At 59.8% G+C, this 15935-nt stretch overlaps 1 protein-coding gene across 1 annotated transcript; it reads right to left on the bottom strand.

The window, feature by feature from the left end:
• Positions 1–4992: 4992 nt before the first annotated feature.
• On the bottom strand, positions 4993–14352 carry LOC135892524 (guanylate-binding protein 1-like). The gene is made up of 9 exons (XM_065420317.1): positions 14169–14352; positions 13934–14061; positions 13092–13201; positions 12742–12935; positions 10976–11218; positions 10113–10387; positions 9322–9534; positions 6655–6757; positions 4993–6093 (listed from the first exon to the last, which is right to left on the bottom strand). The coding sequence occupies exons 1-9, from the start codon at positions 14341–14343 to the stop codon at positions 5663–5665; spliced, it is 1872 nt and encodes a 623-aa protein (XP_065276389.1). The 5' UTR covers positions 14344–14352; the 3' UTR covers positions 4993–5662.
• Positions 14353–15935: the final 1583 nt, after the last annotated feature.

Here is a 15935-nt window from a genome sequence, read left to right as displayed (position 1 = left end):
TCGAAGGGAAACTGAAAGCGGCCAGGACAGCAGCCGCCCGTTGTGTAACAGGAGCTGATGCCAGGAATTCAGCGTCACGCCGACACAAAGCCCGTCTTGTGTTTCACGCTAAGCTGTGGGGAAAAGGCGCGGCACCATCCCAGCAAGGGAAGAGTAAACAGTACCCTCCCCTCCCGCACAGGGCTGACCCTCTCCCGCAGGGGTTCCTGGGTCGCCCTCTCCACCCTTTTAAAATATTGACGTAAGAGCTTTTCCCAGTCCTCTGGGACCTCCGTTGAATGAGAAGATTTGTTGCATATCAACACCAATGGTTCAGGGAGATCCTTGGCCAATTCTTTTGCGACTCTTCCGTACAGGGTACCCGGTCCTGCCGATTTAGAGATGTGTATCTTTAGCATCTGGTATTTAACATCCCCCCGGACACTGGCCTAACAGAAAGCCTGGTCCCGCTGCTAGAGCCGAATGCCTCGGCCACTTCCTTCCGATCCAGGGCGGGAACATTCACGGAACCCGTCTGCCTTCGTCGCGTCCCTCGTGGGGCTTTTCCCAGCTGGGCCCTGTAACAGCTGCGCCCGCGCTGGGATCTCGGTTAGTCCTGAGATGTGTGACAAGGGCTTGTGGTCCTGAACCCAACTGACCACCAGGCTTTGCACTGATGCCTGCAGCTCCCCATATTAACGGTCTGAATCCCCTGGGTCACACCCTGTGAGAGCATTGCCAGGGCTTGCAGCTGCTCCAGGCCCAGGGGGGCTGACCCAACCCTGGCCACTGCTCCGTTGGCACCGGGACTGGCTGCCAGACACCGGTTCTGGTGGCCACTGCTCCGGGTCTGAGAGCTGCTCCAGCCCTGCCCCCAAAGACGTCCCGGACAGTCCTGGAATTTGTGACCTCCGTCCGTGACAGAATCGTATCCTTAATCGCGAGTCAGGCTCCCCCAAAATCACGAGATTGGTTTGAAAATCACGAGATTATGTAAAGATACGAGCTCTGGGGGGCTTGTTATTTGCTGTCTGCTCTTTGAGTCACTAGGGTGCCCGGGGGTCACATTTTGTCGCTTTCTGCACAGCCACGAGGGTTCAAAGCTTCCTTTTTATTTAAGCCTGAAACCAGCCCAGACCCACCTGACTCCAGGAGCTGGGGCTTTATGGAAAATGATTCCACTCATGAGCGTCGGCAGCTCTGGTCTCCGCTGCCCCCTGGTGCGACGAGCCGGGTGTATAATGGGGCTGTAGCAGCCAGGGGAAGACCTTGAAAAGAACAGGTTCAGAAGGACATGGCATCCAGCAGGACATGCTTTGGGGAGGGTGCCAAACTCGGGAGCTGGCTCAGGAGATGAGAAGTGGCTCTCTGGGGAAAGGGGCCTCGCTGTGACTGAAGGCGGGTGTGGGCACCTGGCCAAACGAGCCGATGGGAAGGCTAGAATTTTTTAAAATTGAACAAAGACTCCCCTTTGGTCTGTCTGTGGTTGTTCTCCCAGGGAGAGGGGACAAGGCACAACTGTGCTGTAAGACGCTTGGGGCCAGGTATGAAAAGTATCATACCTAGAAACTACTCATTGAAACCCCAGATATGTAAGTAGATCAGGGAATGTCTAGGAAGACGCAATTAGGTTTCTCTCTTTTATTTCTTTATGGCTTGTGGACTCCTCTGTGCTAACCCCAGGTGCTTTTGTTTTGCTTGTAACCTTTAAGCTGGACCTCCAGAAAACTATTATTGGTGCTGAATCCTTGTAGTTACGCTTTTACAATCTAGCAAATGCCTAAGTTCCCAGATGAATTTTCTTTCTTTGATTTTTTTATTAATAAAATTTATCTTTTTTCAGAACAGGATTGGATTTTTGTGTCTAAGAGGTTTGTGCACATGATGTTTAATTAGCTGGTGGCAACAGCTGATTTCCTTTGTTTTCTTTCTCAGCTCTTCCCCGGAGGGTGTGTGTGAAGGGGCTGGAGGGCACCCCAAAGAAAGGAATTCCCAAGTGCGCCTTCCTGGGCTCTCCAAGGGGTTCTGCACTTGGGTCGTGGCAGCGTTTACCAAGCCAAGGTCAGAGAAAAGCTGTAGCCTGGGGAGTTTAATACCAGCCTGGAGTGGCCAGTATTAATTTTTAGAGTCCTTACAGGCCTCCACCTTCCGCACTCGAAGTGCCAGAGTGGGGAATTAGCTTTGACATGGTGGCAGCGGTGGGATCATTTTGAACCAGAGGCACAGAGCTCAGGATTTGAAAAGGACACATTTTTCCTTTCGGCAGCCTGCAAAGCCAGGGAGGTTTTCTTTCTTTCTTTGCTTTGCTGCCTGAGGAGGAACAGGCAAAGGGTTCGGCCTGCCAAGCCAGGGAGCCCAACAAGCAGTTTATTTTTTTCTAGCTTGGTGGCAACGAAAAAGCTGGACTAGAGCAGGGCAGCCCTGTGCACGAGGTTGCGGTTGGGCACCGAAACCCTAGAGCAACCAATCTTCCCAAAGCGGCATGCCACGGTGAAGACAGGCCCAGATCAAGCCCAGACATCCATCTCCAAGACGGAAATGCAGGGAGGGGATGGGGGAACGGAGATCCCCCCGGAGGGAATGGTCAGCCCTCCTCTACCCGGGATCCAGCTGCCAAGATGGAGCTGAAGCGCTTAGAGCTGGGAAGGGCTAAGCTGGGTCAACCAGGTAACCCCAGCAGTCCTCCTCCAGGTACTGCTCTCAGCCTTGACAGCGGGTGTGATGGGCTGTCACCCCAGGGTGCAGTCTGCCCCCAGCTGGGCAGGCCTCTCCCACACTGCTTTGCTGGAGATTCAGCCAACCTCACCAGGCCCTGTTATCACCCAACACGACAGCAGGAGGCGCCACACACCCAACTGAGCTACCTGAGTGCTTTATCGAAGCCACTCCAGGACAAACAGCCAATTTCCCAGCTCCCCCGCCTTGCAGCCTTGCTGGAGTCTGACCCCAGAATTAGACCGTCTGGCACTGCACAGGGATCTGTACAATGTAAACTCATTAATAATCCCCCACCCACCCTCCGAACCCCTCATCCCAGCCCGGAGCACCCTCCTGCACCACAAACCCCTCATCCCCAGCCCTACCCCAGAGCCCGCACCCCCAGTCGGAGGCTGCACCTCTTCCCGCACCCCGACCCCTTGCCCCAGCCCAGAGCCCCCTCCCACATCCTGAACTCCTCATTTCTGTCCCTACCCCGGAGCCCACACCCCCAACCAGAGCCCTCACCCCCTCCCGCACCCAACCCCAGTTTTGTGAGCATTCATGGCTCCTCCATACAATTTCTGTTCCCAGATGTGGCCCTCGTTTGCCCACCCCTGGGCCAGGCTGTCCCTCCGCAGACGGACTCGGGTTTCACGATTCCTACGGGGGCCCCGACCTGCCACCAGGCCCAGGAACCCGCCCGAGGATATAAAGCTAACGCAGCGCAGTACGAACTGCCTGGGCCGGGTCTGGCCCCCCAGCTGCCGTCCCAGTGTAGACGGACCCTGAGTGCGAATGGCGTGTGCTGTCCAGGGAGCTAACACAGCACGGTACGAACTGCTGGGTCTGGTCTGCCCCGGCACGCCCAGCGAGATCAAGGGGCGTTTGGCCCCAAACGCCTCAGGCCGGGCTGAGCATCCCACTAGGTGCCTAAAGCCCTTTGGCAATTTGCCCCCTCGGCCTGGTTTAGGGGGTGGGACTGAGCCCCCACAGCACCTGTCCAGTCTGAAAATCAGCCCCAGTGTCTCAAGGGGAGAGGGGTCAGAGATGCCCCCGGCCGCCCGCAGGCCAGCAGCTGGAGTGAATTGACAACTTGCGAACACCACAACGGATGCTGTTATTTCATTGTGCCGGTAGATGCGCACACACAGAGCAGGGCTCAGCCCCTCCAGCAGGGGGCGGCAGGGACACACACACACACACACACACGCCTCAGCCGTGCAGAGCGTTCCGTTAAAAGCGGATTTCTCGTCAGGCTCGGCAGTGCCCGCGCCCGGCTCTGCAGACAGAGCCGCTGGTGCACATTCGGGGTGTTCTGGTCAAAGCAGTTGGAGTTAAATGCCCAGACTCCGCCCCGCCCCCGCTCAGGAGTGGGCGTCCTGCCGTCTGACGCCCCCGCGGAGTCCCTGCCTGGGAGCGGGTGGAGAAAGGCAGGACAAGAACTGCCGGCTGGGGGTTAAAGCCAGACACGTTCCAGCTGGAAATAAGACCAATATATTTAACTGGGTGGGTGATTAGCTGCGGGAACACGCGCCCAGCGCTGGATCTTTGCAGGACCCCAGAGCCTGCCAGGCTGCCGTTCAGAAAGCTGCTGCTGCCCTTCTGGGCCCGTGGGGTTTGCTGATAGTTGGGGCTTTGCAGGGTGTTTCCAGGAGAAGGAGAAAATGAAGCTACGAGTCAGGTCTGTCCTTGGGTGCGATCCTGTGTCTTTACAACGAACGCCCACCCAGGCCTGCTGCCCGGCCCGCAGTGGAGACGTACAATAGTGGGCAGTTTCCTTGCTCAGACATCCCCAGCGTCTCTCTCCAGCTGGATCTGTGCCCAAGAAGCTGTCCCTTTGCTTCCCGCTTGGGGTCACGCTAGCTCGCCATTGCTTTTTTCCCTTTCTCCTAGATCTTCTACTCTAAACACCCACGGACACATCAGCCTGAAACCTCAGCTGCTGCCTTGGCAACCAGGGGAACTACCTGCCTTTAATTTTTGCTCTAGCCTCGCCTGTGGCCCAGTGCCTTGGACAGTGGCTTCTCTAATTTCTGACAATCTCACTCCATGAAGGGGCTTAATTGCTCCTTCCATTTAGCCTCTGATTGTAGAATCTTCTCCATATCAATATCTGTTTATGTCCGAGGGGGATCTAATGCTGCAAAGCCTCATGGGACAGCTGCGTGCTTCCACTGGAGGAGAAAAATAGCCCCTCCGGCTCTCTTTTCTCAGATTTGCAGGTGGAGGGAGAGTGAGAGATGTCATTAATAAAGACAGTGGCACAGGGCTGCTCCAGCTCATGCAAACCTGTTTAATTCCTACCTGGGCTGCAGGGCGCAGCGTCTCCCGGCGCAGGGAGATACAGGCGTTGGGGAGTTTGTAGCCACCTGCCGGCCCCTTCCGTTACAGACGGGGGGATAATGACCCAGCTCTCAGCATGCTGAGCCGGGGAAAGGAGACATCCCCACAGCTGCCTCTCCCTAGACACCCGGCAGCCCCGTTACAGCGCCGGCAGGGATAGGGCCCTGGGAGTGGGGTTGCATTTACACGGCCATAGGGGCATGCAAGGAAATCGGAGCCGGTCGCTGGAGATTCCTGTGTTAACACTGTGCGTGTAGATAGCACCAGCCGCTCAGCACCTAACAAACACAACTTGGTCCTCCCAGAGGGAAGGTCCCCATTTCACAGAGGGGAAACTGAGGCACAGAACAGTGATGTGACCAGCACAAAGTTACACAGAATTATAGTGCAGGACATGGGGACAGAACCCAGGTGTCCTGGCTCCAGCCCACCCGCTCTGACCACTAGACCCTGCTCCCCTCCCAAAGCTGGGGACAGAACCCAGGCATCCTGTGATTTCCTTTTGCAGACAGCTCCGGGCCCTGTGTTAGTAGCTGTGGGATCTGGCAGATCGCAGGAATTAGTCAGCAGAAGCTTTCGGTTGTGCAGAGAAGCAGCGTTTGTGGGACCTGCCGCCGGGGGGGACCCCACAGGGGCCCGGCTACTTTCGTCTCTGGGTTTTACTTGGGTTACTTGTCCCCTTCCCCCGCTGGCGCCTGGATGTCAGATAACCAGACACGTTGGCGACGGCTCTCAGTGCCTCCCTGATGGTGCTGAGAAGGCCTGAATGAAACTCAGTCCTGTTGGCCGAGCTGATTTCCCGCCGGAGGCCCGAGATCTCGTCCTCCATCAGCCTGGCTTTCTCCGCGAAGCCCTTCTGCATCATGGCCTCCTGCTCCTTCAACTTGCTCTCCAGCGCCCGCTCCGCCTCCTGCCGGGCACTGGCCAGCTCCTCCGCCACCTTGGCCTCCAGCTGTTTCACATTCTCCTGGTAGCTGCGCTCCTGGTCCTTCATCAGCTGCTCCGTCTGCAGCTGCTTCTCCTCTGCCGCCTTCCGCTGCTGCTCCAGCATCTCAGCCTTCTGCTTCTCCTCTTTCGGGGGGAAAGAAAGGGGGAAATAGAGGCACAGCCCCTCCCCCAACCGCCTGGAGCAGCCCCCGGGTACCACGCAAACCCGCACCCCCGACTCGGTTGGCATGAGACGGGGCGGGTAACTAGAGAGCCAGCCCCTGACACCAGCATCTCAGCATGGGACCTACCTAACCACGGCTCGAAGGGCAGTTTGGACAGGGACCCACAGAGCCCTGGGCATGGGGGGCAGAGAGGGGCATTCAGAGCCCTGGGCATGGGAGGAGGGGCAGGGGGTTGCAGGGAGTCTCTAAAATAAAGGGGGCTGGGAGGGGGCACCCGGGGAGTTTGCTGGGGAGGGTGGGGGATGCAGGGAGCTCCTGGTGGGTGCAATGAGTTTGGCCGACAGACACTCTGCAGCGTGTGACCCTGGTATTATTTGCCATCTGCATGGCCGTAGCACCCACGAGCCCCAGTCCCGGCCCAGGGCCCCGCGGCGCCAGGCGCTGCACAGACACGCTACAGCGACGGAAACTGGGTCTGCTGCAAAGAAAAGGGGGCAGGGGCTTGTTTGTGGGGTCTCACCGGCCACGTGCTTCTCCGCCTCCGTCAGCAGGTTGTCGGCCTTCAGCACGGCCTCCGCCTCGGCCTTCTTACCGGCCAGGAACTGCTCCAGAGCCTCCTCCGCCTGGGACCAGAGATGGCCAAGCGCTGGATTATTCGTGAGCTCCAATCAATATGCTAATGAGCTCCCTCCTTTCTCAGGGGAGCAGGCCTCACCGGGGGACGTTTTTCCGCCTCGGGGCAAAATGTTCCCCCCATGAAGACGGAGGATCGCAGGGGCTGGAGTCAGGGGTGGGGAGATGGGAGCTGAGCTGCAGCTCAGGGGCTGATCCCACCTCTCTGCCGCCTCATCCCCTCGGGGCTGGAAAATCGACGCATTGGAGGGGGCTTCCCCACGGTGCACCAGACCCCCGGGTTAGAAAGCAAGCGACCGGGTCGAGAGGAGCTGCCGGCCCGCAAGGCAAACGCTGTCACCCGCGGGGGAATGTGGGTGTTTCTCTATGAGATCTGCTCTCGTTTACACAGGAATCACTTCAGGGACGTCCTACGCCCGGTGCTATGCAGGAGGTCGGACCCGCTGATCACAGGGGCCCCTCGTGCGCTGAGAATCGATGAACCGCTGATGCATGTGGTGTCATTTCACACAGGGCCCAGTCGCTGTTCATACAGGGCCGGATCCAAAGCCCATCGCAGCCAATGGAAAGATTTGGATTGGGCCCAGGCAGAGCGGGCCGGGATCCTGGGGGGAATTTGCCCCCGGCACTTTCCTGCTCCGTGACCAAGGGAGACGTTTCCAACTCCCCCCATGGGATCGGAGTCCATCACCATGGGCCACAGTGACTACAGGTCACAATTTACCATGAAACACACAGTGCCCGGGCACTTGGGCAGCTCAGCACCGGCGGGAGGGGGGCTGCGGGGGAGAAGCTGTGGGGGGCAGGGGAGCAGGGAGGGAGACTCAGCCACAGCCTGGGGGGAGCAGGCAGGCGGTGCGGGCGGCAGGAGCGCCGCGAATGCTGCTGGAGGACTCAGGAGGACATGGGGCGGCCGTGCAGCCGGCCGGAGAGAAGCGGCGCTTTGAAGGGGAAACTGATGCTTCTCTCTGGCCGCCGGCTGTGCCCTGGGCTGCAGCCCCCAAAGCCCCCGCGTTCCGGGCAGCCCTGCCTGGCGGGGGGAGGCGGCTCCGAGAATCGCAGCCAATGGGAGCTGCGGGGGGCGCACGGAGCCACTTGCACCCTCCGCACCAAACAGGAGCTGCCCCAGGTAAGCGCTCTGCACCCCAACCCCCTGCCCCATCCCTGAGCCCCCTCCCACGCCCTAACTCCCTCCCAGACCCCCACCCCCAGCCTGCTTCTGCCCCCTAACTCCCTCCCAGACCCTGCACCCCAACCCTGAGCCCCCTCCCGCACCCTAACTCCTTCCCAGACCCCCACCCCCAGCCTCCTTCTGCACCCTGACTCCCTCCCAGACCCCCCACCGCCAGCCCTGAGCCCCCTCCCACATCCTAACTCCCACCCAACCCCCACCCCCAGCCTGCTTCTGCCCCCTAACTCCCTCCCAGCCCCTGCACCCCCAGCCTGCTTCTGCCCCCTAACTCCCTCCCAGACCCTGCACCCCAACCCTGAGCCCCTCCCGCACCCTCCTTCCCAGACCCCCACCCCGAGCCTCCTTCTGCACCCTAACTCCCACCCAGACCCCCACCCCCAGCCTGCTTCTGCCCCCTAACTCCCTCCCACACCCCCACCCCCAGCCTGCTTCTGCCCCCTAACTCCCACCCAGACCCCCACCCCCAGCCTGCTTCTGCCCCCTAACTCCCTCCCAGACACCCACCCCCAGCCTGCTTCTGCCCCCTAACTCCCTCCCAGACACCCACCCCCAGCCTGCTTCTGCCCCCTAACTCCCACCCAGACCCCCACCCCCAGCCTGCTTCTGCCCCCTAACTCCCTCCCAGACCCCCACCCCCAGCCTGCTTCTGCCCCCTAACTCCCACCCAGACCCCCACCCCAGCCTGCTTCTGCCCCCTAACTCCCTCCCAGACCCCCACCCCCAGCCTGCTTCTGCCCCCTAACTCCCACCCAGACCCCCACCCCCAGCCTGCTTCTGCCCCCTAACTCCCTCCCAGACCCTGCACCCCAACCCTGAGCCCCTCCCGCACCCTCCTTCCCAGACCCCCACCCCGAGCCTCCTTCTGCACCCTGACTCCCTCCCAGACCCCCCCACCCCCAACCTGAGCCCCTTCCCATGCACCTAACTCCCTCCCAGACCCCCCACCCCCAAACCTGATCCCCCTCCTGCACCCTAACTCCCTCCCAGACCCCCCACCCCCAGCCTGAGCCCCAGGAGAATGGAGAAAAAATGAAAAACGGGGGGGAGGGAGATAAGAGACAATGCTCCCCCCACAGGGGGGGCCCCCCAAAAATGAAGCTGAGCCCAGGGCCCCACAAACTCTGAATCTGTCACTGATCAGACCCCGGTTCCCCCCTGGCCTTTCCCTGCCGTCGCCCCTCTGCTTTGTCCTCAGCGAAGCGGGGAAGCCTGACTCGGCCGCAGGGGTTTAGGCACCAGCTCTGCTGGCGAGACACAAGCCGGAGCGGAATCCGGCTCCTTCTCCCGGAGCTGCAGTCGCTGTTGTAGCTGCCAGGCTGAGACGGGGGGCGGAGGGGGGGGGGGCTAATTTCAGACACTCACCTTGACCCCTTTGTTGGGCTTGGCCCGGTAATTCTCCACCACCTGGGTCTGGTCCCTGTCGTAGGCCTGGTACCCACCGGGCTGGGAGTAAAGCCCGGCGCTGAGTTTCTGCTGCATGGCGGCCGAGAGCTCCTCCAGCAGGGCGCGGCAGGTCTGCTCCGAAACGGCCTCGTTTTCTGCGAGGATGTCTGCGTATCGCTCCGTGATCCCGGCCTGGGCACGGAAAGGGAGAAACCCCATCGCAGAGCTACGGCTGGGGCTGGATTCCGGTGCCCTCCCCGCCTCCCCTGGCTGACGCCTGCGCCCGAGTGTGGGTCACTGGCCAGTCGGGGGATCAGCGGGTCAAAGGCTCATTGGCCAGTTGGGGGATCAGCGGGTCAAAGGCTCATTGGCCAATCAGGGGATCAGCGGGTCAAAGGCTCATTGGCCAATCGGGGGAACAGAGGGTCAAAGGCTCATTGGCCAATCGGGGGAACAGCGGGTCAAAGGGTCATTGGCCAATCGGGGGAACAGGGGGCCAATGATCCACTGGCCAATCAGGGGATAGCAGGGTCACAGATTCATTGGCCAATCGGAGGATTGGGGGAGCCAATGGTCCATTGGCCAATCAGGTCACCTGGGGATTGGACGGTCCCTGGAGCAGGGACCAGGTTTCGGTCGGGTATCCGTACAGCGCAGGGCACAAAGGGGCCCTGACCCACCACTGGTGCCCAGCGGGCCCCCCGCAGTGCAGATCCATCCCAGCAACGCTCTCCTTGCCGCTGGGCCCGGCCCGGGACGCCCCCACCTACCACCAGCTGCTTCTGGAACTCCTGCCCCTCGTCCTTGAAGGAGCGCTGCATGAAGAGCCGCAGGGCGTCCGCCTCGTGTGTCCCGTGCGCCGCCGAGAGCTTGGCCAGCTCCGCCGGCAGCCGCAGCCCCCCCATCCCGGCCGCGTAGTGAGCCAGCGCCTCCCTGAGGGCCGCCTCGTTCTCGATGGCGGCCATGGCGGTCACCGCGTTGTCCAGGCAGGGCACCTGCCCGCTGCGGATGGTGCCCACGTAGCTCTGCACTAAGGAGCCGAACCCTGCGCGAGGGAAGGGGGAGGGGTAAGAGCTGGGGGGAGGGGACTGTATATTTGTACAGCACCTGGCACCCCGGGGACTCCGCTGGGGAGCGTGTCCCAGATTCTCCTCCGCGCTGATCCCCGGGGGATAGGGGTTATTCCCGTCGCAGACACAGAGCTCCTGCTCTTAGCTCTGCAGACTCCGGTCCAACGGGGCTCATCTGGGATTTGAACTGTCAGAGGCTCGGAACGCGTATCCTCTGAGCAGAGCCAGGGCTCCGTAGCCGGGCCTGGAACGAGCTCCTCTCCCTGGTGGGTCGGCCCAGCGGGGGCACCCGTCACACCCGCCCGCCGGTGGGTAACGCCAGCAGGATCTCAGCAGGGCTCCCTGGGCCTTTCTGCAGAGTTGGGACCGGGCTGGAGCCGTTTTACCCACATATTTCCAAGGCAGGTGAGCGTCGTCCATCCGAACCTGAAACTGGGCGGCTCCCAGGATCCCTGAATGCAGGACAACCCCCCGTTTCCATCCCTGCTACGAGACCAGGTGCAAGAGCCCCTGGCAAAGTCATCAATCTGTGTCTCCTCCGAGCAGCCGTGGGACTGACGTACTTTTCCCATTGACTGGAATCCCTCCTTTGACCGTCTTGACGTGGGAGCACTGGAAGACGTAGTCACAGAACCGGCGGGTCTGGTCCAGGAACTGCGGGTCCAGGGCACTGGTGGGTAGCGAGTCCAGCTGGCCCATCTCCTGCCGCGATGTCGGCTGGACAAACACGAAGCACTTGCGGGTGGGGAAGAAGTTGTGGATGCACTGCCGCGGCAGGTTGTATTCCATCACCTTCTTGTTGATGCCTGGAGAGCCAAGGAGAAGCAGGGGGCTACACCCAGCACTGCGCTAATAATGGAGGTTTGGGTCGTTGGCAGCTTCCAAACGTCACAGAAAAATTTGGCTTAGGTCAGGTGGAAAACTAAAAGTTTTGGAAAATTGAAAAGCTGAGAAAAACCTACTTTGGAGCTGAAGGAAACGTGGTGTTTTGATTACGGCCATTTTTAAACACGCCTGGAGTTGGGATGCTGAATAAAGTCAAATGGAGATTTTGGAACCAAAAGTTGTTTAAAACCAAAAAGAAAAATATCCAGATTTTTGGATTTTTTATTATTTATTTTCTTCCCAAGTCAACAAACCCAACCGGAACCTGCAAAATGGCGCCTTAAACCGCAGGTTTCAACCAAACCCAAACGGTCGGCTGTGACTACACCTCGTAAGCCGGGTCTGAATGAATTGTCCCCTGACAACCAGCTGGGAGGGGGAGAGACTTCAGGAGCAAACTGTATTTACATGGACACACCTACTCTGCCTAGGTATCCAGCAGACAGGAGCGGTGTTGCTCAAAGTGATCAACTTTGGCTGGTGTTGGGTTACAAATCACTTTAGTGCTGAATGCCGGGTGGGGAAATGTTATCAGTGTTGTTGTCTTTATTGTATGAATAAAGGGGAGCAGAATTGTGCTTAACCTGTCCCAAATGAGGGGGCCATCCTCAGCGGAAAGGACCTTGTTAAGCCAGGGACTCAAATGCCAGAACCCTGTACCAGTAAGAGGTGGGGTGACAGGTGTTCTAGCCAAGAGGTGTGGACTCTTCCTACAGTTCCCTGGACTGGTTTAACCTGTTCCTCCCCACTGTTAAAAGAGCTAAATAGGTTTCATTAGGAGCCTCTTCATTATTTCAAATGCTCGGTCAGAGCTGAAATCAGTTGTGATGGGACATGTTTTCACCCAGCCTGTTAAGAGCTAAAAATCAGTAAGAGACTGACCAGCAGAGAGGCAGGTAGCAGCAGAAGGTGACTGAGGGGTGGGCAGAACGAGCGGCTGGCGGGATGCCCAGTCAGATCACGTGTTCAGATGGCAGAGCCAGCTGGGGCCGTCTTCCCTGGCTGGGAGGGGAACTCACATAGATGCACCAATGAACCCAGGGTCCTCACTGCCCAAGGACGACCCACGTAATCAAAACACCACATATCCTTCCGGGGGGGGAACGCAGAGACCTGGTACCCAGTGACGGCTGCAGAGCTCACAGATAACCCTGTTCCATGTGCCGAGAAGGGCCGTTTGGATCACATCGCCCTATATTGTCCCCGTGTTCCCAGGCGCCTCCCATCTGTCTATCCCCACCGCGTGTCTCTTACACCGTCGGCTACTTGGAGCAGGGCCTGTAGCTTTGATCGGTGTTTGTGAAGCACACTAGGCTCCTCGGCCTCAGTGGCAGGAGCCGGGACGCCGGGGTAGATGGGCCCATGGGCCTGATCTCGGGGGCAGGGAGGAGGCAGGATACCAGGGGTGATGGGCCCCTCCCGCACACAGCGGACCCCAGCTCACCTTTCTTCAGGGCCAGCGCGTGCTCCAGGTACTGATCCTCCGTCACCAGCTGCCCCTCGATCCTCAGCTCCAGCGTGAAATCCCGCACGGCCCAGACGAAGCTGGGGAAGAAGCGGACGAACTCGGTGTCCTCCTCCGTGTCGTCCCCTCCCTGCGCCTTCACCTTGATGTGCTCCGTCAGCTCCGACACGAAGCTGGGCCGGGGGCTGAGGACTCAAACTGGGGCCAGACCTGGGTGCTACCACCCAGCATGGGACTGAATGGGGGTGTTCCAGCCCCACATTCCCAGGGGCCACCCCCCAGGACCCCCAGCCCCATGCCCCCCAGGGACCACCCCCAGGCAAGGATACTGCAGCTGCTCCATGGCGAACTGGTCGATGGCCCCTTTGCTGTTGTAGACCAGGGTGCTGCTGAGTAGCACGGCCAGCGCGAAGATCCACACGTCGTTCTTGGTGTCGCCCTGGGCAGCGAAGGGGGGTTGGATCTGAAACACGAGCCCGGGTGCCCAGCACAGGGCCAGAGGGGGCTGCTCCAGGGCCGAGCGCACCGGCCTGGGCTGCACAAACAGGGGGCCCTCCAGTGGGATCAGGGAGGGGATCTCCCCGCTGGGGTTGGCCTGGATGCATGCCTGGTTCTGGGCCCGGCGATCCCTGCACCCAGTCCTGGGCCCCGCGCTCCCCACTGGCTGGTGATACATTGGGGAGGGGCCGGAGAAGAGCCCCGAGGACGATTCGAGGGTTCGAAGCCCTGCCCCAGAGCGAGCGAGACCAGGGTTCCCGCTGTTCAGCTGGGCCCAGGGAGGGCTTTGGACTCCCGTCTGTCCAAAGGGAGCAGAGGGTCGCCCGGGCTCCTCACTCGAGCGGGGGGAAGCCAACGGCTGGGAGGTGAAGTGCGGCAAATTCAGCCTGGAAATCAGGCACCGGTGTTGACCGGGGAGGGGAATGAACCCTGGGAGCAGCCGGCCCAGGGACCGCGGGGGATTCTCCGTCCCTGACAGTGTGTAAATGAAGGCAGCCATTCCTCTCGATCCGTTCCAGGAATTCCTGGGGGGCTGGAATCTGACTGGTGTTATCCGAGGGGCCAGGCTAGACGGTCACAGGGTCCCTCTGGCCTTGGGGGTCTCAGAACCTGCTCCCCAGGCAAGGACCGCATGGCCCCTTTCTCCAGCCCCCTCCCGCCGTCCCCCGCTCACCTTCTCCACGTCGCCCAGCCCCTCGGTGTCCAGCAGCACCAGGGTGTGGCCGGGCCGGCGGGGGTGGGGCAGGCACCACATCCAGATGCCCTTGGTGTGTGACTGCACCGTGGAGCCCAGCGAGAACCCTGGGGAGAGAGGAGACGGGGTAGAGACCCAGTGCCCGGGCACGCCTGCCCCCTCGCTCCCGGCTCCAGCCCGGGGCCCACGGGAAGGGGGCTGGGAAAGCTCTCACCTCTCTGCTTCCCGGCCAAGGAGTTCATGAGATACGACTTGCCGGTGCGGTACAGCCCCACGATGGCCACCACCACCACGGGCTGGGCCACGCCGCGCAGGATCTCCAGCGCTGCGGGGTTCACCTCCAGCTCCCCGTCGGCGCCGTTCCCCACCAGGCACACGGGCCCCTCCATGGCCACGGGCTAAAGAGAGGGAGCGGCAGAGAGACCGTGGGAGGTGGTAATGCCGGCAGGGATAACACCGAGGCGCTGGCTCTGGTGCACAGCGCTGCTCACCCAGGCACAACAGCTGGAGTGGGGCCAAACTTTACAGGCCAATCATTTAGTCGCTAAAAAATGCCCTTTCAGGTGATCCGATCAGGACTCATCGATCATTCATAATTCGCCCACCACCAATAACCAGTGAATCGATCGTCAAGCACTGACCCAACGTCCTATGCTGAGTGAGAGGGGCTCGCTCGGGCTGGGATGGGTTGAATATCTTGATGAAGTCGCTTAGATTGGATCTAGTGGTGAAGAGGTAGCAAAGCCAGCAGCACACACAGAGGCTGGGCGAGACCTTCCCTGGCGTATTCGGACAGTCTATGTCCAGGCTGCAGGTGGGGTAATTATATCCTTGTGCCCCTTCCTGTATCCGGGGGACGTGACAGAGGTTGACATCATCATGACTGGTTTGGAGACAGTGACGAGGGAAGTGTTATTTCCCCCTTCACATGACACAAACCCAATGAAATGAACAGGCAGCAGATTTAAAACAAACAGAAGGCAGCATTTCTTCACACAGCGCCGTCAACCTGTGGAACTCCCTGCCGGGGGATGTTGTGAAGGCCAAAAGTATAATGGGGTTCAAAAAAGCATTAGCTAAGTTCCTGGAGGACAGGTCTGTCAATGGCTATTAGCCAAGATGGTCAGAGATGCAACCTCACGCTCTGGGTGTCCCTAAACCTCTGACTGCCAGAAGCTGGGACTGGACGCCAGGGGCTGGATCACGGGATAATTGCCCTGTTCTGTTCATTCCCTGCGAAGCACCTGAGCGCCGCCACCCCACCTGGAGGAGCCCCGGCCGGGCTGGCCACAGCCCCGAGCTGAGCCTCCCCCTGCCTGGAGGAGCCCGGGGCTGGCCACAGACGCGCCTCCCCTCCCACCCGGACTCTTTTGCTACGCCCTATGCAGGTTCCGGGGCAGCCGAGGAGGCGGGACGTGCCTGCATGGGGCATAATAAAAGCAAAACCTTCGCCACCAAACCCCGCAACTGGGGATCCAGCGGCCGTGGCAGCGCCCGGGGAGGCAGCGTCTCCTCCGGCCTATTATACCCACCGCCCATGCTCAAGAGGTCACCTAGGCCGACGCCCTGTGCTGAGGTGGGAGGAAGTCTTGCCTCCTGTCCCTAGAGCAGTGGCCACAGCCCCCTGGGGGGCCGCAGACGGTGTCTACGATTTCCAAAGGGGGCCGCACCTCCAGCCGAAATTCCCTACGGGGTCTGCAACCGAACCCCCCCGAGGCACAGAACAGTTCGGAGGGGAAATATTTGGTTTGAAAAAGTCGAAACGTTTCATTTTGACATTTTCCGAATGAACCATTTTGACTTGGTTTTGAAATTTAGAATGAACCAAAAGGATTAAAAAAAAAAAATGAGGAAAAAAATGAAAATAAAATAACCGGAGGCCAAATAAAACATTTCAATTGACCCCAAATGAATTCTTTTTTGTTTTTTCATTTGCATCTGGCGTCGACCCGAAATGAGGCGTTTTTGTGATTTTCAGCCA

Source organism: Emys orbicularis, chromosome 20 (genome assembly GCF_028017835.1).
Source record: "Emys orbicularis isolate rEmyOrb1 chromosome 20, rEmyOrb1.hap1, whole genome shotgun sequence".
NCBI lineage: Eukaryota > Metazoa > Chordata > Testudines > Emydidae > Emys > Emys orbicularis.
This window is presented reverse-complemented; position numbering and strand designations above follow the sequence as displayed.

What these genes read in the sequence shown, in the direction of transcription:
- LOC135892524 (XM_065420317.1), bottom strand. Translation starts at nt 14,343, where the DNA reads ATGGAGGGGCCCGTGTGCCTGGTGGGGAACGGCGCCGACGGGGAGCTG. An exon ending in TTCGCCATGGAGCAGCTGCA is followed by an intron (nt 12,936 to 13,091) that starts GTATCCTTGCCT and finishes CCCCCGGCCCAG; the next exon opens with CTTCGTGTCGGAGCTGACGG. An exon ending in AGTTCCAGAAGCAGCTGGTG is followed by an intron (nt 9,535 to 10,112) that starts GTAGGTGGGGGC and finishes TTCCGTGCCCAG; the next exon opens with GCCGGGATCACGGAGCGATA.